The following is a 23,872-nucleotide window of genomic DNA, read 5'->3' as shown; positions in this document are numbered from 1 at the left end:
ATCAAAACAATGACAAAACTACATGAATGGAACTTCGAATTATTCCCACATCCATCGTATTCGCCAGATTTGGCTCCCAGCAACTACTGGCTGTTCGCAGAGGTTATCGCTGAAACTGAGGCCTATTTTTAGGTAAAAGATAAATCGTTCTACAAAAGTGATATTGAAAAGTTAGAGCGGCAAATTGGAATGATTGCGTTGATTTTGATGGAGATTACATTGATAAATAAGAGTAATTTTGAACCAACAGAATCGCGTTCTCTTTGTTAGGCCCGGGACTTATCAATCCATGCTAGCCCAGTATAAGGTAAGTGATTTACACATGATATTCAGATTCGGACGTTTTACATTATTTCTTGGAAATTTTAAAAGGTAAGTATTTCATCCATCTATTCAATAGAATTTATGTGAGAAGTTGGGTGGATGAGTTCCATGTATGTTTTTTCATGATTTATCTTCTGAGTGTAGCAAATCTACAAGATGGTCCCATCACTGCGGTGACGTTTTCGGGAAGTATTAATTTCACTGCCACATTCATTAGTTATTTTCCAATCTTTATTCCTCTGTCAAAATACGACCAATCTTTGTTGTTACAGGAAATCATTAAAATTTGTTATTTCACGCTACAACCGTGACAAAACGTCGTAATTTCATCTTAGCTTTTCAAATGGCCTATAAAGAAACTTTTGAATCATCATTAAGTTATCATGTGCAATAAACTACATTTTCAAACGGCTTTGAGAATAATAAAACTCCAGTCAGAAAGTAACATCCGTTTAACAATATTTCTATGGAATAGCACGGAAAAAACCGATAGTAGAACGTAGACGATCTTTGTTTCAACAATCCACTTGCTGTGAATATTGCACGGATCAAATCTTCGCATTTACAGTTCAAATAAATTTTGCCGCTATCCGGACAGTTGATCTAAATTAAATTATCATTTCACAGCCAATGGTCGCAGATCCGGGCGGAAAATTCACCTGGAAAGTATGAGTCAATAGTCCAACATTAAAGTTCTACCAGTTTCAGGTTTCGCAGTAAGATGTGAACAGATTCATGATTCCGATAGTCATGCACGAAAAAGTCCATTCAGAATCAATCAAATCTAAAACGTTGTGCCACGTTTTATGCTGCCGCGCCGATTTTCTGATGCGAGTAGAAAAGTAAATCTCACGCATTCCGATTGGACGGCAGAGCGCTTGGCGCCAAGAGAAAACTAGAGACAATTAGCGGAACCGATGGAGAGCGCTGATGTGATGTGTTGCAAAGAGCAAATACGCGCCAATCGATGATACAGAAGAGCTATAAAATTCTCACCTGTCGCATTCGATAACAGCAGTCTTGCTCGAGTAGCGCTCGAGACAAGTGGTTTTCTCGGTTAGATTTCGTTGGGTGAGTGTGTCGCGTACAAAAAAAAACAAGTGTATTGTTTTAGTAAATTGCCCAAGATCCAAGTAGTGAAAGCTGTGATCACAGTGTATGTTTAAGTGACATTTTTCTGCAGCTTTTCGGTTTCAAATTGCTGTTTATTGTGATTTTTTTCCACAGCCTGCTTAAATCACCATTTCGAGCGCTGAATATCAATCAAAGTTTTGATGACGGATAAACCGGTGTGAACGTAGTTCGTTGCCTTAATCCAGCCGAAAAAAAAACGAAAGGTAAATAACGTAACATTTGTCAACCGTATACAAAAACTGTGTTGAGTTCATTTCCATTTATATACTCGTAACGTATGATAAAATCAAACGATGTAACCAGCTTTGTGTAGGACTTTCTTCGAAACCAATAAAAAAAGATGGTGACGATTGGGGTGCCTCGCAAAATGTTTGTTAAGAATTCGGTCTGTAACCTGTAATGTGACAGTTAGTATATAGGATAAAAACCTATACGCTTTTCACAATTGATTTGTTATCAGGTTCGAAATTAATAACTGATTTTTTTTGCATAAGTGCTTTGTGAATACTTAGTAATCGAATAATTTACCTGTGAAGAAAAACGTGAAAAATGAACATTTTAAGTATGAAGTGAAGGGTACGACGTCGCCATTGTTAAATGTGAAAAGTCTTAACCTCTTCCAACGGATACAAGATTATAAAAGGATTTCCTAGCACTGTGAACCATTATATTTTTTGTTGACCTATTCACTAATCAAACCATCGAAACAAAACAGTTACCTTCGTTCGAAATTGTACCATTGAAATACTGTTGATAAACATTTACTAACGGGATTCATTATTCAGATTCTTCGATTTGTAAAAGTAAAATCGAAATTTGCACCATAAAAGAGTAGACCGCGGCGAATGACCACAATTAGGTTAGAGCCGGGTATGAATAAACGATATTAATAATTAACTGTACTAACAGTGATAAATTATTTGTTTCTGGAAATGAATTGAAAATTTATTATTTATGTAACGTTATCGTTGTAGGCGTGAAAAATTTGATTTTGACATACGTTCTTGTGGAGCTTGAAGCCCCTATTTTGTATTATACGTATTGTTTTAAGTTTGCTACGTTTTATTCATTTCGGATTTCGAAATACTATTTTATTGTCATTAAAAATGCACGAAGTTTTTCCATGATTAACATTTTTAGCCTTCAAATAAGCCTATGTTTATCGGAATTTGTTCAGCCGATGAAAAATGTGCGGTGATTCGTTTACGTCACTTATACCATTATAGGTTCGGAACCAGTAGTGACAGCCATTTGATCTGCGAACTTGATCCATAATTCATTGTCTAAGTGTGTCGAATTCAGCTTAGCCATCGCTGAGAAAATTGTGCGGTAAAAATATCTTAGAAAAGTACACACACATACATACATATACACAAGAACTTCCCGAACTGGTCGAACTGAGTCGAATGGTTGGTTTTTCCAGCAATTCTAATTCCTTTCTATAGAGAAAGGCAAAAAAATCCTAATTGCTTTCAATAATTTTATTTTAAGATTAGACTTAGAACCATCATTTGTCGTTTATGTGATTAGTGGCTTTTTGAAATTGAAAAATTTACATCTAAAACCAATTCATCGGCTTTCTTAAACCTGCAAGTTCATGATGAAAGCTAGTCATTTAAATGCTTCAATGTGATGTTACAGATCAATCCCAGTACATTGTTCCATCATGACCTTTCTCCTAGAAGTAGCCGTTCTCGAGATATTTAGACATGAAATCCAAAGTACTCTGAATTTTTGTTGAATTCCACTAATTATTGGTGTTTTCTTACGCCGTGGACCATCTGGCAAATTGTTTTTACTTTTAGTTAAGATTTGAAAGCCGAGCAGTTTTTTTCGGTCGAATAGTTGAATTGAACTAACGCTGTGAATCATTTCGCGGGTAATTTTAACTTTTGGTTGAAATCTGAGACTCATGCGGTTATTTTGATGTTGTCAAAAATAACCCTGCTCGAAGCATGGTTATTTTTGACAGATATTTTCCGACACTGAAAAAAATCTTGCAAAGAAAATTCTAATATAAATTCTTTAGGTTAAATCATTTCCAGTGCAAAATAAACCCAAATAACTTTCCGTCCATCACACTTTGAAATGGGCCGCAGTGTCAGATTTCAAAAAAGATTGAAATTAACCGCGCAATGGTTCACAGCCTAATACTTCGGCTCATTTCAAAGCTTGACGCATAGAAAGTTGGGTTATTTTTGACAATATCAAAATAACGACTGTCGGCACACTCGAAACACTGTCAAATTTTAACTACAAAAGTTTAAATAATTCGCGAGATGATCCACACCCTTAGACAACATTTGTGAGTAATTAATCCTAAAAAAGGACAACCACCTTTTTTTTTAATCAGTCTTCAGTCAAAATAGTTACTACAATCATGTAAAACAAATGGCTGTTTGTCGTGCTTTGGATCATCAATTTATTAGCAAACACGTCTTATGATTTCGATTGACAAGATACAACTATCACGTGGTGGTTATTTCAATTCACCCACGTCTCTTATTGCCATGCTGTTCCATGTCGATTCATTTGCAATGCTTTCTTTTAAAATGTTCCACTAAAGTAATGTGTGTAATTTTTGTTTTGTTTTGATTATAAAGGTTTTAACATAAAGGTCATTCTACTCTTCGGGCTAGGAAAACTGTCTGACCTGGGGTTGGGCGGTTGCGTGACTAAAATCGCTATACCCGTCCCTGTAATTCTTTTGATTTTATTTTAATTTACAAACTTGAACTGTATTATTATTACTTCTTCAGAATATCCTTTTCGATGAACTGCTTGACATGTTCCGAAATTAGTTTATTCTACCTTTTTTCATAAATTCCATAAGCAATAATGCGTATTCGATAGAATCGATTTAGAGGTAGACAACGTAAAAAGACAGAAATCGCTAAATCTGTGTCGGTGATGGAAAATTTCACATTGTTTCACATTGAATGTTTTAGGATGACAAACATCAAACATAGCGAACAAATCACCGATGGCGCTTGTCGTGTACACGAGAATCTCCGTTCACAAACAAAGATTTACTGCGCAAAAATTTTCTGTTATAAATATTGTTAAAAATAATTTATAGTTGTAGAATTCTTAAAATCCAAGATAACGGCTTTCGGTATGTTGATATTCTATCAAATTGCTACATTATTTGTATTCTCGAAACGAATCTGACAAGAGATTTTAAAAAATAATGTCCAGTTGATTCCTAACAATTAAAAGTGCAGAAAAGAGTCGAAAAGAAGACAAATCCGCCATTTTGTTTTGTTCTCGGTGGAAATGTTTCATTCTAGTAGCGATGCAGGCTATGAAGCTTTTTTTTCATTTTGCTTTCCGATGAATCAAATCGGACGAGTTTGAGTAGCTGTTTTCAGACTCGCCATATTAAAAAAAATCTTTAGAAAGATTAAGGAGCAAGACTCTCCGCAAGCGTATGAGTAATGGTAACAATGTGTGCGTAAAAACAAATTCCGGAACTTCTTTTCCTGATTTTAATCAATAAATCTTCCATATGGTCGGATCATTCTGCTTAAAATTGCAATTCAAGAAAAGCGAAAATCTTAGTCTAAAACTCTTCCGCTTTCCTTAAATCTGATCGAGAAAAAATATTTCAGTTTCAGCTTACATCCACTAACACATTTGATTAGTAACCAACACATTCCTATATGGATTTCCTCTTGCAGAAATTATTGCGATATAAAGATTTACGTACCTTCTATAAGTGAACCCGAAAAAAGGAATCTTTAATTCAACACGCGAAAGGCAATGAATATGGAATGTTGTCGTAAAACTATTTATTTTTCCGAAAAACTGCTTTTGTAACAGAAAATATTTAGTTTTGTTTGTTTTGTATGGCGCAATCTAATATAAATCCATTAAAGCAGTGTTGCTAACTTTTTTATTACGGAATTGAAATCTACATTCATAAAATGTAAGCAATTTTCCATCAAACGTTGGTAAAAATTTTATCAAAACTGATATTTCATCCAAAAAGTCTGGCTTAACGTTCGATTGAGGATAAATTATTGCTAAAAAAGATTGTTTGAAACTCAATCGTGCAAGCCACTTTGATAAACTGGTTGCACTTCATATATGAACAGATAGATCTATGACATACGTACCAAATAAAATGTAAGTAATACACAAATTACCAACACTTGGTTAACTTGGTTTACTCTTGATCTTTAATATATGTTCTTTTATTTGCGAAAAGTATAATTTTGAAGTCAATATAAATCTAATTTTGTTTCCGCCACTGTGATTTTTATCGTCCAGTAGAATTAATCAACTTCATTGCTTTCTGTATTGCTTGAAAGCCGCTGATTTCAAGTACAATTTTAAACAAAGACCTTTATCGTAATCAGCTTGGTAATTAAATTGCTCGGTCTTAAAAACTCATGTGCGTAAATTCAGTACTGGAGAAAGGGATTCCAGGGAAAATGTAGTCTTTTCAGTCTTATGAACAAGCAGACGGTAATTCTTCGTAAACAGTTACAGAATTACAACATCCGTACGAAGCTACAACTTTTTTTGTGAAGCTCAACATAACGGTTGCTCCAGCGATATTCGCAAAAAACGTTGACCTACATGTTCAAGAATTCATCCGTTTGACGAATTTCAACGAGGTTCAATCCTTTTTGGGAACGAGTAGATATTTCGCGCAGCATGATGATTTTATCCGTAGAAGGCTTTAGCATCGGCCCTGGTGGCCACATCAAATAACCGGTAAGCGGACTCATCAATATTAATGGGTAAGTCGGCACTCGCTGTTTGGTGGCTTGTGAGATTATTCTTTCCACATCTGACATCTGCGGTTAAGCTTCTCTATATCGACGATGTTTCGTATTTCGTGATGTGAGCATTCAAAAATCTGTCAAATTCAAGAAAAAAATACATTTAGAACAGATACAGGTAATCCCGGTCAGCACGATTCCCGAGATTGAGGTTGCCCCCGGTTAGCATCGAAGCAATCCGTTGTCTCCTTGACACCGTTGGTGGTACAAGATATCAATTAATTGTTTGTTGGTGAGCGAGACGATGATTTCCAATGGTAATTTGTTTCACTCATGGCCCGTTTACACTTCTGCTGGTTGCCAGCATGCTGGTGTCAGTGTACTGCCCTCTTAGGAAAAAACGTTCAACGGTGGTCCAATGATTGAACGTATTGGACCAACGAATGACCACCGTTGAACGTTTTTTTCCTAAGAGGGCAGTACACTGACACCAGCATGCTGGCAGCCAGCAGAAGTGTAAACGGGGCATAAGCGGCTCCACTGCTTCAACAGTGCGTCCGAAGCGTTCATAGCTGAATCATCCGCTGGATAGACATGAAACTTTTATGTGCTCAAGCTCAATCAAACAAGTTTTGTGAATGTTTATTGGATCCCAAAACAAATCGGAACTATTGACAGTGTCATTGCTGGTTGTAAATACACTGCTGTCAAATATTTCTGCCTAAAAACATTTTTTATCCTCTCATTAGTAACAAATAAAAAGTGTTTGGTCTTTCAGTTCTGTGATCGAGCTTCGTCTTCATCTCTGTCAATCCGCCGCTACCACACGCTGACCGATAAAGCAATAACAACCGAGATTGGAGCAAGCCATGGTACGAATTTGCATGACAGCAAGCTGAGACAACCAGGCAAAACCTGTCATGTGTCAATATAAAGACAAATGATGAGCAGATAAATCTGCTTTCCTCCGGTTAAGAAAAATGGATCTGCTGTTTCCACATGAAACACTTCGATGATGTGACTAACTGAAAGAAATGTGTTTCATTGATAATTACTAATTAACTGGTGACATTTCAAGCGTGGGGTAAATCGGAGACAAATTTAGAATGCACTTCTACTTTCTCCTCTGTTATTAAATTTGTTGTTTAATTCTACTTTCACCGTTCCGTTTCTCTGTGCATGATAGCTGGAACCGTTCGGGTGTCAAAATTGATTCACAATAACCATAACAAAGAAAGACAGTCACTGCTATTATCCTAAATTCACGCTAAATGTGTTACATGCATACCTCACAACCGTAACCGTAAGAGTAACCAGGAGAACCGACGTCGGATACGGATTAGTTTTGAGAACGTTTGTTAACTGCTGAACGATGGAATGTCATAAAACATCTATTAGCTTACGGTTAACGTCATTAGTGTGCCACGATGCAGCAGCAACATTCTACGAAAATTTTGTGATTCTAGCCTGCTTCGTTTTGTTGTTGAAAATGTCTGCCACTCAACAAAAAAAACAAGTTCAAATGAAATTACGTGAAATTTCTGGAAAGTGTAATTCGTCTTTGGTTGCGAAGTGTTTTCCAAGAATGAAAGTGATAATTGTTTCTAGCTGGATCGTCTCAAAAATTTTTCGCTACTGACACATTATTGATCTGTTTTGTTACTCAACTTGAACTGAAACAATGGAGTTGCTTTATGAGCCCCTAGATCTGAGCTAAATGTCATTTGAGAGGGGAAAAAACAATGATGTCATCATCAAATAATTTCCGTCTTTCCGTTGTTGAGTGTGCTGTTAATAGCTGTTTGGGTTGAAATATTATCTATTGTTTTCGTTCAAATTGTTTGCCAATTTTATTTTTATACATAATATACGTATATCTACTTAAACTCTTTTTCGATGTATCAGCAGCGTAATTCTCGGTAATTCTCCGATTTATTTAATGAATAGTGTACGGATTTAAATTGCATCACAAGAAAAACTTTCAGGGCATCAAATCAATGGCATTATTTAACTTTTTCCACGTTTGCTTCATACAATTTCAATACCTTTCTCTTAACACTACTGATAAAATCTTATACAACGCTGAGACCAACTTTTTTTTGCGTGGAAATCTAGTATGTTTCCGAAAAGGCTGCATGATGATGGCTAAATACTTCTCAATTGGTCGTAGTTCCGGTGCATTCGGGGGTCTGAAGTCCTTCGGTCCGAAGTTAACCTCATAGTACCACTCCAGAACATCTTTCGAGTAATGGTATGAGGCTAAATCCGGCCAGAAGGAGTTCAGGACCATTCCCAAGTAACAATTCGAATGCCTAATGGTTTTGATTGTAATTTATAGGAGTTTTATAATTGATTTTTCAATCACTCCATGTTTTATGACGACTATAATAAATATCTCTTTTGACAAGTAATATCATAGTTTTTAAAGCTTCTATAAAACTTTTTACCCAGACTAACAACTGGACCAAAAATAAAACAATGTGTACTAGAATAAAACCATGCAAACACTCTTAATATTGCTTTCAAACACTTTCTTTAAAACATTATCGTCAGTTAAATTCTTTCATAAATCTAGTTTTGTGTGTGTGCATGTTCATTGGATGACAGTTTCACTCAGAGCAAATTTGAGGGTTCTAAAGTACATTTATGACACATTTGTTGTGGGCATTTATTGACATCAAATATACTTCGAAATGCAAAAACGAATAAAAATGATGGGCTTTAATGATTCTTTTTCAGAACGTATATACAAGTTTTAATGCCACGAAGTAGTTTTATACAAAAATGACGAAGAATCACAAAACATAATTTTCAAAAATCATGGAGATTTTCACAAAAACCGCATTTATTTCAAGGCGATTAGTTAAAATTCTTATTTTTATCCAAACATTCGCGATAAAAAAAAAGCGCTTGAAGTTTTTACGTTCGGAAAAAAACCTCAAACTTGTGAATAAAATCTAATATATTTTTACTGGTTGCATTCAAAGCAGACATGACACACACATAGCCATGAGAAATATTATCAAAACGACAATTTAGTCATAGCGGAATTCATTCCTTCCGAATAAATTAAATGTTGATCGTAAAGCTGGTTTCAAAATTTTCTTGAATTTGGAGTTTTAACGCAGGTTTATGCTAATTCTTCACTTTGCTTTATAAACCTTATGAAGAATGGTCCACTTGGCAGGAACATGCTCTTATAGAGGTTTTCAGTAGGCTTTCGTGGAGTTTAAAGTTTTAATGCAAGATTTATTATGTAGCATTAAAGACAGCTACAAGTATTTATTAATATTAAAATTGTTACTTGGGTTGTGTGACCTTAGAGTGGAAGTACTCGCTTTTCAAGGCATTCCTTTAAGCAAACGTTTCTATTGATCGTACCGGTTGCCTGAAATGGAGTGCTTCGCTTTCCACATGAGCAAATTCATTGCCTAATCATGTTTTTTTTCGGCAAACTTCGATATCTTCTGCTTTCTAACATCTTCTGGAACGTCTGCTTGCACATGAAAATAAAGTAGTCTCCTACACATAGAAAAATCATGTAAGATATGTTCAAAATTGTTGTAGTCGGAATATTTCTATAATCAGCTGTTTTTCAAAGAAGGACGAATCTTACAAAAGTAAACAAATCGAGTTGCTTTCTCTTGCTTTAAAATTCTACAATTTTCCGATTCTTCAAAAATCGCAATCTTTGTAATACAAAGAACTATAAAAGGCGAAACTGTCATTTCATTTGTTTACGTAAGTTTCGCCGCCCGTGCTCCATGCCAACAAACAGGGCGATTCTTCATTTGCTAGAAAGACAGGACGAAACTATTTATTTTCTTTATTTTAGATGATTTCTAAACTTTTTACTACTGGAAATAGTAAATGAGACGATAAAATTACACCCAGATTTATCTTAGTCGCGAAAACCAGCCAATTTCACGAAAATGCTCGAGGGCGTAACTTCATAATTCACACAGGAAGCATAAAAGTAAACAAATCGAAAAAGGGTTATGGATCTTTTTATGTTAATTTATTCAGTGGATATGGATGAGAAGTGGAAAAAATTGCATACCTTTTAAAGATAAACCAACAGTTCATCGATTAAACAAAAATTGATCTAGGAAAATACGATAATTTCTAAACAGGAATTGAAACCAAAGTAAAAACATTCATCGGTGTTTTTGGTTCAAAATTCAACTGCAATCTGACGTCAAAATGGCTCCCGAGGCCTGGCTTCAAAAGCAACGCGGGTTGTCTTATCTTGTCTTAGATGTCTCTGGCATTACCTACACTTTTAAACTAAAGTACGCTTTTATGTGTATAATTAGACCAATTTCCGACGAAACCGGGCAGTAATAGTAATAGTAATAGTAATAGTAATAGTAATAGTAATAGTAATAGTAATAGTAATAGTAATAGTAATAGTAATAGTAATAGTTATGGTAATAGTAATAGTAATAGTAATAGTAATAGTAATAGTAATAGTAATAGTAATAGTAATAGTAATAGTAATAGTAATAGTAATAGTAATAGTAATAGTAATAGTAATAGTAATAGTAATAGTAATAGTAATAGTAATAGTAATAGTAATAGTAATAGTAATAGTAATAGTAATAGTAATAGTAATAGTAATAGTAATAGTAATAGTAATAGTAATAGTAATAGTAATAGTAATAGTAATAGTAATAGTAATAGTAATAGTAATAGTAATAGTAATAGTAATAGTAATAGTAATAGTAATAGTAATAGTAATAGTAATAGTAATAGTAATAGTAATAGTAATAGTAATAGTAATAGTAATAGTAATAGTAATAGTAATAGTAATAGTAATAGTAATAGTAATAGTAATAGTAATAGTAATAGTAATAGTAATAGTAATAGTAATAGTAATAGTAATAGTAATAGTAATAGTAATAGTAATAGTAATAGTAATAGTAATAGTAATAGTAATAGTAATAGTAATAGTAATAGTAATAGTAATAGTAATAGTAATAGTAATAGTAATAGTAATAGTAATAGTAATAGTAATAGTAATAGTAATAGTAATAGTAATAGTAATAGTAATAGTAATAGTAATAGTAATAGTAATAGTAATAGTAATAGTAATAGTAATAGTAATAGTAATAGTAATAGTAATAGTAATAGTAATAGTAATAGTAATAGTAATAGTAATAGTAATAGTAATAGTAATAGTAATAGTAATAGTAATAGTAATAGTAATAGTAATAGTAATAGTAATAGTAATAGTAATAGTAATAGTAATAATAATAGTAATAGTAATAGTACTCCACTACTCTCCACCATTCCACTCGAAATAAAATAAAACCCAAAGTTATTATTTCACTGATTCCGAACCTTTATAATACAATGCTAAACGATTTATAGTGACTTCCACTTGCCACCAGCAATGACTTGTCCGCTGGAAACCGACTAATTGAAATGCGGTGGCAGTTTATGCTTATGCCGGTGTAAATAATTACCGCGATTTCACGGTAACTTAAATTTGTTGTCGTCGCCTGGAGCTGGAACAGTTCGCTTGAACTTGACATTGGTAAGCAAAACTGAACAGTAGAGTCAATAAAGAAAAAATTGACGTCGATGTGGTCACTATAACACCACGTCGTCGCTAGTTACGAATCGGTAAACGACGGCCAACACAGCCGTCCGGCTGCATTTGTATATTTTTCGCGTCGAGAATATTTCGCTTGTGCTGTGATCGATTCTTCCTTAACGGAACGCACTTCCACTGACGCGCCGTGAGGCAATACCGGTGGTAAGTACACACTTAAATTTTTTAGCTGAGTCTCGGCAAAAAAATGCCGAGATTCGCACAGCCGAGTAATCAGCAATCATCTCGGCAAAAATAAAATAACTGAGCGTCTCGGCACCCTCAAATTTGACAAACGTCAAATATTGCCGAAATCGCCAGCATAAGATTTATTGTTTGCTCAGTGAAACGTTCGCTGAATATTCGGCAATCCAATAAAACGAAAAAATGAAAAAAACAAATTACCGAATCATCAGTAATTAAAAATCTAGTCAATTAATTTTGTTTGTAATTTTTAAACATTATAAACACACCATTCAGGATCAAATATTCATTTTATTAACACTTAAAGGAGGCTTACAAATTTGTTGCCAGTAGTGCTTAAAGCCTCTACCTTAAAACATGTAGTATAATAAAAAGCGGCGTTTCCGGATGCGGCCAGTCGAGCTGGAAATATGAAAATAAAAATACATATACAAAAAAATTCAATATTTAATGATGCATATACGGTATTGTTAAAAAAATAAACTTACTTTGATCTATTGAATTTGTCCATGCATCGGGTTATTTTTTCGCATATCCTGCAAAGTTTTGTCTCGAGGACTCTTTGAGCCCCGTGTTGGGTGTTTTTCCCTTATAATGTGATTTTTATAAAGCGAAACATGTCACTATATTTATTCAATATTTTTACTTGCAAGTGGTTCCACGTTTCTTCGAAGATTATCCATTTTTTCACTCGAGAATTTCTTCAGAAAATAATCGCGCAATGCGAAGCGAAAATGTAACACGGCAATAAATGACAGCTGTCGTGCTGAATCTCGGCAACAGCTAGCGCATATTCCGAAATCTCGGCAAACGTCTCTGCGGATGTCGGTATATCTGTTGTTTACTGATAAATTCAGCAAGCAATTATGCCAAATTTCGGCAAAGTGAAGCATTTTACCGAAATATCAGTGAATGCATTTAACGAAGTTCAGAAACATGCGTATTGATTACTGAGCAATCAGCAAATTTAGGTGTTGCTGATCAGTTTCGGCATTTTATTATGCCGAGCTCAAGAAATGGTTTTAAGTGTGTAGGTTGATTTTTATCGAACCACAGTGAATATTAAGTAAGAAGCTATTAACACCTTACCACGTTCTTAAATGCAATTGAAATGCGCTGGTTTTGGTAACTCTGCTGTAGTAAGCCTGCAAATTTGGAGAACAATTTGGGAATGCCGAAAAAGTCGTGATCAGTTTGGCAATTGAAATTGATTTCATAAATTGTTTGATAATTAGCCTACAAGGTAAAATTTACTTTAAGATAAATTTTAGTTGATTAAATGTTGAATTTACCGTTGCCGAAAAATATTTTAAAATGATAATATAGAAAACAAACGAAGCTCTGTGCGCAACAAGACCAACAAAAATAGGGGACTTCTTTGACTGGAAGTTTAAAATGAAATTTCACAGAAGTAATTTTTACTAAAGATCTGAAACAGTTTTGAAAGTTGTTTTTTTTTTGAGTGTCGGAAAATAACGATCTCTCAAAACCAAGCATGCTCTGGAGCAGGATTATTTTTGTCAACCGATTGAATAACTACTAGACTGTCACTGACTATTTTGAATCACTCGTTGATCATTGGTCGCACAGTGCTGTCACGAACACGGCGCTAGCGACTTAATTAGCAAATTACGCTGCGGACGGTCACTGTAGCAATTTCCGGAGTGAACCCGTTTACTAATGGTTACCACATGAACATCATCGCACTTTTTTCCGAGGTGAGATCAACGTAGCATAAAATAGGGCCACACATGCTAGAGATCATGTATATCTCGACTGTGACAAAACGACTGTGTAACTTCACCTCATTACGAATTGTAAATATAGCTATGCTGTAAAAAGATCAGATGATGAAAGAGATAAGATTATGAAACAAATCAATAGCAGTCTCGGAGCATATTCAGAAGAGTTCCAGTTAGAGATGCATAATTTATGACAGTGACAAAACTGGAATCAGGAAATTATTACAAAAAAGTAGCAACCCCAGCATCGTTAAAACTAGGGTGCCTATAACCAGAGTGACGACAGCTTCCAGTTCCAAACGAGCAAACGACTTGTCAGTTACAATGTAAAGCTAACGACACTGCCTGCATTTCGGATTAAATGTTTTGAATTTTTGCCAACATTACGGATTAGAAGTCGTCACTCTGCTTATAGGCAATCTAGTTAAAACCAATCTAGTGGTATGATAAAACCCTTCTCTTGCCATATGAATAATTTCATTAAAACATTTAGGTTTAGGTTGCACATTGAGCATGATCTACTACTCCCAAGAATCATGCATTTGGTTCAACATGAAATCTGGAATCTGAAATACGCGTAAGTTCGGAAATAAGCGTAGAAAAAAACGGCACAAAAAAGCATAACTCCACGAAAATCCACAAAAAAATCCGCGCAACGTTGGATAACTGCGTAAAAACAGCGTTACTTCGGATATCGGCTTAAAATCCGTGCAGTCTGAAAAATCTGGATAAAAAAAACCGCGTAACATCTAAAATTCGCGTAACTTCGAAAATCCATAAAAAACGCGCACCCGTTTGTTAAAAATTCTGGCAACCGGCAGACGCTTGACTGAATTCCGGCTGCTGTCAAAATTGTCCAGTCGAAATTACTTCATTCTCTTGCCGTATGTGTCTTGTTTATTTCGATCTTTCTTCGTTTTTGCCTTTCTCATAAAGAAAGGTTATGCAATCACTGTGAAAACCGACTTTTGAACCGAGGCCCGGAGGGTCGAGTGTCATATATCATTCGACTCAGTTCGTCGAGTACGCAAAATATCTGTATGTGTGTGTATGTATGTATGTAACATTTTTTTGCATTCACTTTTCTCGGAGATGGCTGAACCGATTTTCATTTCACTTAGATTTAAATGAAAGGTCTTGTAATCCCACACAAATTTCCTGAATTTTATTCGAATCCGACTCCCGGTTCCGGAATTACAGGGTGATATGTGCAAAAAAATGAAAATAAGTGCACTTACTTTTCTCAAAGACGGCTGAACCGATTCTCACGAACTTAGATTCAAATGAAAGGTACGACGTTTCTGAATTTTATTTTGATCAGACTTCCGGTTTCGGAGTTACAGAATGATTATTGAACAAATTCTTATTTCCAATTACTTCCTCACTTTTCTCAGAGATGACTCAGATTCAAATGAAAGGTATCATGGTTCCATACAAAACTGCCAAATTTCATCCGGATCCGACTTCCGATTCCGGAATTATATGGTGAAGTGTGTTAAAAATTGGATACCTTTACTTGAAGCGGCGAAACAAAACACTTAAAAAAATTCTTAACTTGCCTCGAAACAATTTTGTTTTTCAAGAATCAAAGAAAATTATTTTGATGAATACCACACATTTATATATGAGAATATGTGAGATATGATAAAGGCATCATTACACCACTAGGAGGATTAAAACAGGTTTTTTATTCGATTTCATTTAATAATCGTCCATCCTGCATGTACATACTTATTACCCGTAATATGTACTTTTTATTGAAAAAATAAAACCAAGACGCTAAAAATGTAGAACCGATTCGAAACGATTCTGCCAACCTTGTATGACAAGAATCCGGCTGAAACAGTCCCGTAATAACCACTAGGCGAAATTCTCTACTGGAATCGGTTGTTGCATTGTTGCCAGACTTTTGCCGGAGTTCTGACAGAATCCCGGCAAAAATGGCTAGCAGACATAGCCAACCGCTTGGGGGGAAATCTACCCGCCGCGTACAATTGTGTAACGTTGGAAATCCGCGTATAAAAAGGGAATAATTACGAAGATCCGCGCAACTTTTGAAATTTGCATGAAAAAATGCAATTTAAGAAATCCATGTAAAAACCGTCAAACTACGGAGATCCGCATGGAAAAAAAACTCGTAACTTAGGAAACAAAAATCGTTGCATAAAAAATTCACGTGTAAAACGCTCAAGTTCGGAAATTTGCGTAGGAAAAGAAACACAACTGCGGAAATCAGTGTGAAAAAAACACATAACTTTGCAGTTCCGCGTAAAAAAACGCACAACTTTGGAAACCCGCGAAAACCCCCAACCGCGTAGGGTCGGAAATCCGCATAAAAAATCACGTATTTTCGGAATTCCGCGTAAAAAACCGTATAACATTCGGAAATACGCGTAAAGAAACCTCGTACCTACGAAAATCCGCGTACCTTCGGAAATCCACATGAGAAATGTAACGCATATGACGACTCGTAATACTTGGAACTTACAAAATTTAATGCATTTAACCTACGAAGAAATATCGCATGTAACGCCTCGTAAAACCTTCAAACCTTTAAAAAAGGCATATAACGCTTCGTAACACATTTAACCCATAAAAAGTAACACATGTAACACCGCGTAACACTTATAACTCAAGCAATAACGCATGTAGCTCCTCGTTACATTACTTGTACAAATGTAACCCATGTAACGTCTCGTACCATCTATGACTTACAAAAAAGTGACGCATGTAACGCTTCGTAATACCACAAGTGACAAAAAAGTAACGCGTAACTTCATAGATCCGCGTAAAAAGAAACTGAATAAAAAATCACGTTAAAAATTATCCTCGGTTCAGTGTTTTTTCATCATATCTTTTTTCAATGAATTTTAAACGTTTTCTAATGTTCTACAATTACATTTTAATTTTTAAAATACACACTTTTGTTAAAGGTTGCATGTTTTTAAGTTCACAAACTAAAATGTTTTTGAATAACTAAACTACAAAATATTACATATTCAAATGTCAATATCTCGAAAATATGGAAATATGTGGAATATGTAGTCACATCAAGAATCACATCTTAAATTCGCTTAAATTCATATGAAAACACACTTTTAAATAAACATGTTCTAACATTCCCCATTGTATATGTAGCATCATGACATACACTGTCCATACTCGCATATCAGTCCCATATCGATTTTCGCCAATTTTGAGTTAGCTTAAGGAATTAACTCTATCCTTAATACACTCTTAGAAATCGCAATAAGAGTTGAGGGTTTGTTCAGTAAAATGTGAAAAAAATATCAACTCATGTCTGTCCCATAAGCAAAGTACCCGCATGTCTGTCCCATTAAGTGCAAATTTCAATAATTTCATTTGTTGCAATATTGGAATAGCGAAGGTGTATTACCGATATTTCATGTAATAATACCATGATTTAGCATTAGGTAGCACAATAAATAAAAAAAAATCGGAAAAGAAATTTTGATCGTCTTTTTCTCGACATGCCGATTTTCCATATTGGACTGATATGCAAGAATGGGCATTAACTTTGCACTTTAAATTCAATATTGATCAAAGTAAGCGAGAGAATAGGAGCAGACAAAAACAAAACAAACAAATTTCCACAAAGTACTGAAGCATAAATGGACGGAGAGGTCTCCTGATACAGCGTTCCTTCCAATCAAAAGTGAAATACAATCCACTAAACAGATTGACAATCTAATAAACAATGCATCATGTCTAGATACCAATGCATTTTAAAGTGTTCATGTCTTTGGCATGTTTTCTTTTTTTAAATGACGGCTCCAAAATAAACCCCCGCGGAAGCACAAATAAAAAACGTGTGTTTTGACATGATTGGGACCACTGTGCAATGCAACAAATATAATATGTTTGCACTTTTGATTTAGCATTATTCATACTAAAGCCGTGCAATTTTATTGTCATTTTTGCTCGAACGTGCTAAACCAGCGCAATCCAAGCGAAGGGCTTCATAAAACGCGTAAAAAGCAGTAGACCCGGGTTTTAAATGAAATTCTAGAAATGGAAGATGTTTTGATCGCCGATCGATTTTGACAAACGAACCGGTTGTCCGCCGCAAAAATTTATGAGCTATCGTATGACGGTTGAATAACCTTCACATACAATGCATATCACACAGTTTCCAGGAAATTTAGCCCACCGACCAGGGTTTTTTGTGTACCACGGCATGGGCTTGGCCAGGTGAAAACCAAGCCGTAGCTCGATTTTCGACGCCATATCAATTTCATCGCGTGTGGCGAAATATGGGACTGCGTCTAATTTTTACACGTTGTCATCATTTATTGATGGGGCACATCATTTTCTGATTAAATAATCAAAATGTCACCCTTCAGTAGATATATAGATAGATGTCGGTATTCGGTATTAAATAGCACCTTCTCGTTGTTGTGGCGACATGCATAATTTACTCTAATGTGTGAAATTGTGTTTGCACTAGATTGAATTACTCCCAACGGTGGCGTTATGTTGTCTGTTTGTCACAGAGAAACATGCTATCCGTGACCGTTCAGATGAGATCAGAAGTCAACACCTGCAACGGTTTAAATAACCTCAACAAAATAGAGTCGAAAATTAATAATTTTCTCTTGTTTTTCAGTATTCATAGTTTCATCGCAAGATGAGGACCGTTTTCGCGGGTGCCATCTACGGGCTGGCAATGCTGATCGCACTAAGTGGCAGTGCCAGCGTTTCCAACACGGAAACCAGTTACACCAGCTACCGGTTACCCAAGGCTCTACGACCGGAACATTACAATCTGCAGGTGCTGACTCATCTGGGTGATGAGCGAGGATTCTTCTTCAGTGGACGTGTTCTGATTAAGGTAAACATTTTAGCTACGACAGTGACGACCGGAATACTAAGTAGAACCTTTTTTTTTTGAAGATGATTTGCGATCAAGATACCACCAACGTGACTCTGCACTCCAAGAACCTGACACTAGCGGAAAAGGACGTCAAGTTGACGGATCTGTCATCGAGCGAACCGAAGCCGATGGAGGTTAAGCGCGTTCAGTACATTGTGGATAACGATTACGTTGTATTCCATACGAATGAACCACTGAAAAAAGGTAATCAGTATGAGATTAGCATCCCCTTTGAAGGCTCTTTGGGTACGGGACTGTTAGGATACTACCGTAGTAGCTACATTGATCAACAGACGCAAAAGAAAATGTAAGTTCAATGTACTAGCCGTCTCCGACCTAAGCCTAATCCGTTTTTGTCTGTTTCCAGTTGGCTTTCGGTGACTCAATTTGAGCCTACACACGCCCGCAATGCGTTCCCCTGCTTCGACGAACCGGCGATGAAGGCCACTTTTGACGTGTCTCTTGGGCACCACAAACAGTACACCGCCCTCAGTAACATGCCGATTAATCGCACGGAATCGATGGCCTCCACGAATGCCGACTGGGTGATGGATCACTTTTATACCACGGTACCGATGTCGACCTATCTGGTTGCCTACACCGTGAATGATTTCGAGTACCGTGAAGCTACCAGGAAGGACGGCGATGTTGTGTTCAAAATCTGGGCACGTCGTGATGCTATCGATCAGACTGACTACGCTCGGGAGGTTGGACCACGAGTGACTCGATTCTACGAGGAATACTTTGCGGAGAAGTTCCCACTGCCCAAGATTGACATGATCGCCATTCCGGACTTCTCCGCGGGTGCCATGGAGAATTGGGGCTTGATAACGTACCGCGAAACTGCTCTACTTTATCATCCTAACATTTCGACGGCCAGCAACAAACACCGGGTCGCTTCGGTGATCGCACACGAACTGGCTCACCAATGGTTCGGAAACCTGGTCACGATGAAGTGGTGGACGGATCTGTGGCTAAATGAAGGATTCGCTACGTACGTTGCCAGCTTGGGCGTTGAGCACTTGCATCCGGAATGGCATTCACTGGAGGAAGAGTCGGTTGACAACTCGCTTGGAATTTTCAAGTTCGACGCATTGATCAGTAGCCATCCGGTGTCGGTGGAGATCGGCCATCCGAATCAGATCTCACAAATCTTCGATGCCATTTCATACGAAAAAGGATCCACGGTAATCCTCAAATTGCTTCCTTTAAATCATGAAACTAGAATCTAAGACCTGTTTCATTTTACTTTCAGGTTATTCGAATGATGCATCTGTTCCTGGGTGAGGAGACATTCCGCAACGGCGTTCGGCGTTACCTCAAACGGCACAAGTACGAAAATGCCGAACAGAATGATCTGTGGGCTGCACTGACAGAGGAAGCCCGCGCGAACGGTGTTCTGCCAAAGGAGGTTGATGTGAAAACCGTAATGGAATCATGGACATTGCAAACTGGATACCCGGTGATCGAGGTAACGCGTAACTATGAAGCGGATACGGCCGACATCACCCAGATACGGTTTCTGTCGGATCGAGAGCAACAGCAGAACTTCACCGACTACTGCTGGTGGATACCGCTGACGTACACTAGTTCAGAAAGTCCGGACTTCGAGACCACTCGTGCCCGGGATTGGATGATGTGCGGAGCAAATGACCTTCGCAAAGGACCCGTTAAAACACTGGACGATCTGCCCGGCAAGGAAGACTGGATTTTGTTTAACGTGCAGCTGGCTGGTTTATACAAGGTTAAGTACGATAAGGCAAACTACCGGCTGATTGTGAACCAATTGACCAGTGGAAAATACAATCTGATAAGTTTGGCTAATCGAGCCCAGTTGATCGATGACGCCATGGATCTGGCATGGACCGGTGAGCAGGAATACGGAATCGCTTTCGCTATGATAAACTACCTGCGACAGGAAACCGAATACATCCCATGGAAGTCTGCCTTGAGCAACCTGAACACGATCAACAGGCTACTCAAACGAACTCCAATCTACGGAGTATTTCGTAGTTACATTCAGTTTATCATCGAACCAATCTACGAACGGCTGCAAATCTTCAACGAGAATCGCGTCGTCACTGAGCGGCTGGATGCCACTAAACAATTGGTGCAAATTGCAGCCTGGGCCTGTAAGTTCGATGTAGGTGATTGTGTTCAACGGTCGGTTGCTTTGTTCGCTAGCTGGATGGCCGTTGAAGATCCCGACCAGATCAACCCAGTTCCGCTGGATCTCCGTTCGGTGGTTTACTGCAACGCGATTCGCAATGGAAAGGAAACCGAGTGGAACTTCCTGTGGAAACGATACCTGAACAGCAACGTCGGCTCGGAAAAGGTCATGATCATCGGCTCGTTGGCATGTACCCGGGAAATTTGGCTGGTCGAGCGATTCCTGCAGTGGTCGCTCAACGGTACCTCGGGTGTACGCAAACAGGATACCACAATACTGTTTGGCGGCGTTGCCAAGAGTGACGTCGGTTACCATCTGGCCAAGAGTTTCTTCGTGGACAATGTGCAGCAGATTTACAACTAGTAAGTTTGGTCGATGGTGGCTGTTTTGATAAAACATTTTTAGCATACACTCACATTTATTTAACTGGGCATTTTTGCTAAGATCTATGAATGTTTGGTAGATCAACCAGTAGCTACTACTTCGATAAATTGGTGGCAGTATTGGATGGCAGAAAGCCATCCAAGTATCAAACAAGTTTTTAACTTCTTTCTAAGAACAGCGGTTTTCGTTAGATTGATAGTGTTTGTCAACGAGCTGTAATCGGAAGGAGCATCATCCAAACAGTACAGTGGATGGAGAAAGATGTTTCATTTTAGCGTTTGCTTATCTTTTTGACAAGTTGCGAAACTAAACTTTTATTTAAAAGCTTGGATCAATTGAATTCGAGATTGATCCTCCGAGATAGTTTCACTTGACCTTAGCTAAATCAGGCGAATAAGGTAGTTGCGGAACGATATTGGTTGATGTTTTGGCTAAAAAATCACGAAGAATCAATGCTTCACTTTTCGTTCTTTCATTTTTTCAGGCTCAAATCTTCTTTCAAAATGGTTTTAACTGGTCCTTCCGATATTCCAATGATCCCAGTAAGGTCTTCAACTGCTAATCGTCGATTCTCGAGCACCGATTCCTTGATTTTATTGACCCTTTTTAAACAACTTGTACCAATCAAAAACACTTGCCCGCGGCATAAAACTTTCACCGAATGTCTTTTGTAACACTCTGAACGTCTCGGCACAAGAAATTTGATTCCACGCACAAAATTTAATGGAACTTCTACGTTGAATAATTTTACTTGTTGTAAAAATCGCGGATTGCACTTTTAGTACTTCAAAAAAACACTAATAATTATTTTGACGACACTTTGCACAGATGTCACTGACAGTCGTACCAACCTAGAAAAACAATTTCGACGAATAAGTTTTCCGCGCAAAATATAATTCAAAAGTCTTACTACTTTTTACCCACAGTAGTTTACTTATACTCCTGCGAGAAAATTATTTGCACAGGCCGTTTCCTGCAGTACACACGCATACAAATATGCGTAGTGTTTGAAAACCAGTGATGCCGCGTAGGCAAATTTATGGCTAAATTTTCTGATGCAGATTTCTGATTTACACTGCAGATATTTATAGAAACGATATATTTGCGATAACGGCCAATAATCACTGAAAATGTTTCACTGCCATCAGAAATTGCTGTTGAACTATGGCAAAAAGAGAACCGAGATGAGTTCACTGGGTCACATCCTAAAGAAATATATACATGCTGAACATTTACGACATCATTTTTCTTCTATCCATTCCAGTCTCTCACCGGACACGTCACGGCTTTCCCGCTACCTGAAACCGCTGGCCGAGGAAATGTCCACAATGAAGGAACTACAGGAACTGAAGGATCTCATCGACAACCAGCAGGCCGTGTTCGAAAAAGCCACACAGGGTGTCAAGCAGGCGCTGGAAATGGTCGAAATCAATCTGCAGTGGAAAACCAACAGCTACCACCAGATGTCCCGATATCTGCCCCTGTTGACCTACCGTACCACCAACCTGGATGTGATGGAGTTAATCTAGTACTGGACTGTAATCTAGGTCACTCACTTACTGCTAGATGCAGTTTTGTGCACCCTTTTTTTAGCCATGATTCTGTATTGTTATTCTGTCGAATGGTATTTCTCTTGGTATTAGTTTTGAAAATAAACAGAAAGTAACAGTAGGCATTGCTTTGTGATCGCGTTACAATTTCGATGACATTTCCGAGATTTTGCAAATCGAAGGTAAAAATCATCAGTTTAGTGAAAATCCAAAATAATTTAATTTGCTTCGTGCACTTTTCGCTGTGCGAAAATCGTTCGAGAAAAATGTTCCGAACTGTGCTAAATATCGTAGAGAATTCCACAATTTGGTCCTTCTGAAAGGTAGAAATGAATCCTGTACAGCATCTTAATAGTTTGTTCCAATGAAATATGCAACTCCGAAATGAGAGATTCGACGTCAAAAATCGTTTAAAATTCTAGTAGTGAAAAGGGGGAAAGTTTCGCAATTCACACAATCGCTCAACTATTAATTCGAGTTCGAAAGTTGAAGGAATCGTGTCAGTTTTTTTCGTATTCACAGACTCCAGTTATGTCTCTGACATTACACACCCGTAATTTTTGTAGAGACCATCAAAACAGATTCGACACGAGCATTGGAGGCTATTCTACAAAATGAGCTGAGGGAACACTTTTGAAGCACTATTGAATCCCTGTTGGACATGAATTAAACCGAGGAGAGAAAAACTTTGATTTATGGAATCAGTCTCGAAACTTAATGGACGCACTGTGTATACAACTTTCGTTAGTCAAAATCAATTACCTTGGGACATGTAAACATTGAAACGGATGTAGATCCCACAATAACGCGAAATGAATGAAAATATTGACATTTGATTTCGTGTCACTCATGGCACACTTTCAGTGGAAATGTTTACTACACGATAAATCTTGCGCTCCACCTAGCGGTGAGTGCGGTCATTCTAGATAGTGCCGGGCATAAAAAGGATTTATTTTTATTATCAGAATTTAAACGCACTTCATAGAAGTAGTTTGTCTACAATGTTTCAGTTTTGTTCATAACCGATACTACTCCCGTACAACTCAGACTGCACGTCTTTTCATATCAAATCACATTTCAAGCGCATCATAAATCAATCTATTCGAACGAATCTAACAAACATGTCAAATGAACAATCGATAAC

At 37.0% G+C, this 23,872-nt stretch overlaps 1 protein-coding gene across 2 annotated transcripts; it reads left to right on the top strand.

The window, feature by feature from the left end:
- The first annotated feature begins 823 nt into the window (after nt 1-823).
- Nucleotides 824-22,849, top strand: LOC131426104 (aminopeptidase N-like). 2 transcript variants are annotated; one of them, XM_058588552.1, is made up of 7 exons: nt 824-1,395; nt 1,552-1,661; nt 18,358-18,582; nt 18,645-18,931; nt 18,992-19,811; nt 19,880-21,156; nt 22,443-22,849. In XM_058588552.1, exons 3-7 carry the CDS (start codon nt 18,379-18,381, stop codon nt 22,705-22,707), a joined length of 2,853 nt encoding a protein of 950 aa, XP_058444535.1. In that variant the 5' UTR covers nt 824-1,395; nt 1,552-1,661; nt 18,358-18,378; the 3' UTR covers nt 22,708-22,849. The 2 variants fall into 2 exon arrangements, with proteins under 2 accessions (XP_058444535.1, XP_058444534.1); XM_058588551.1 differs by having other exon boundaries at nt 824-1,480.
- Nucleotides 22,850-23,872: the final 1,023 nt, after the last annotated feature.

This window comes from Malaya genurostris, chromosome 1 (assembly GCF_030247185.1).
Source record: "Malaya genurostris strain Urasoe2022 chromosome 1, Malgen_1.1, whole genome shotgun sequence".
Classification (NCBI taxonomy): Eukaryota; Metazoa; Arthropoda; class Insecta; order Diptera; family Culicidae; genus Malaya; species Malaya genurostris.
The sequence above is the reverse complement of the archived record's forward strand: the minus strand, read 5'-3'. Positions and strand labels throughout refer to the sequence as shown.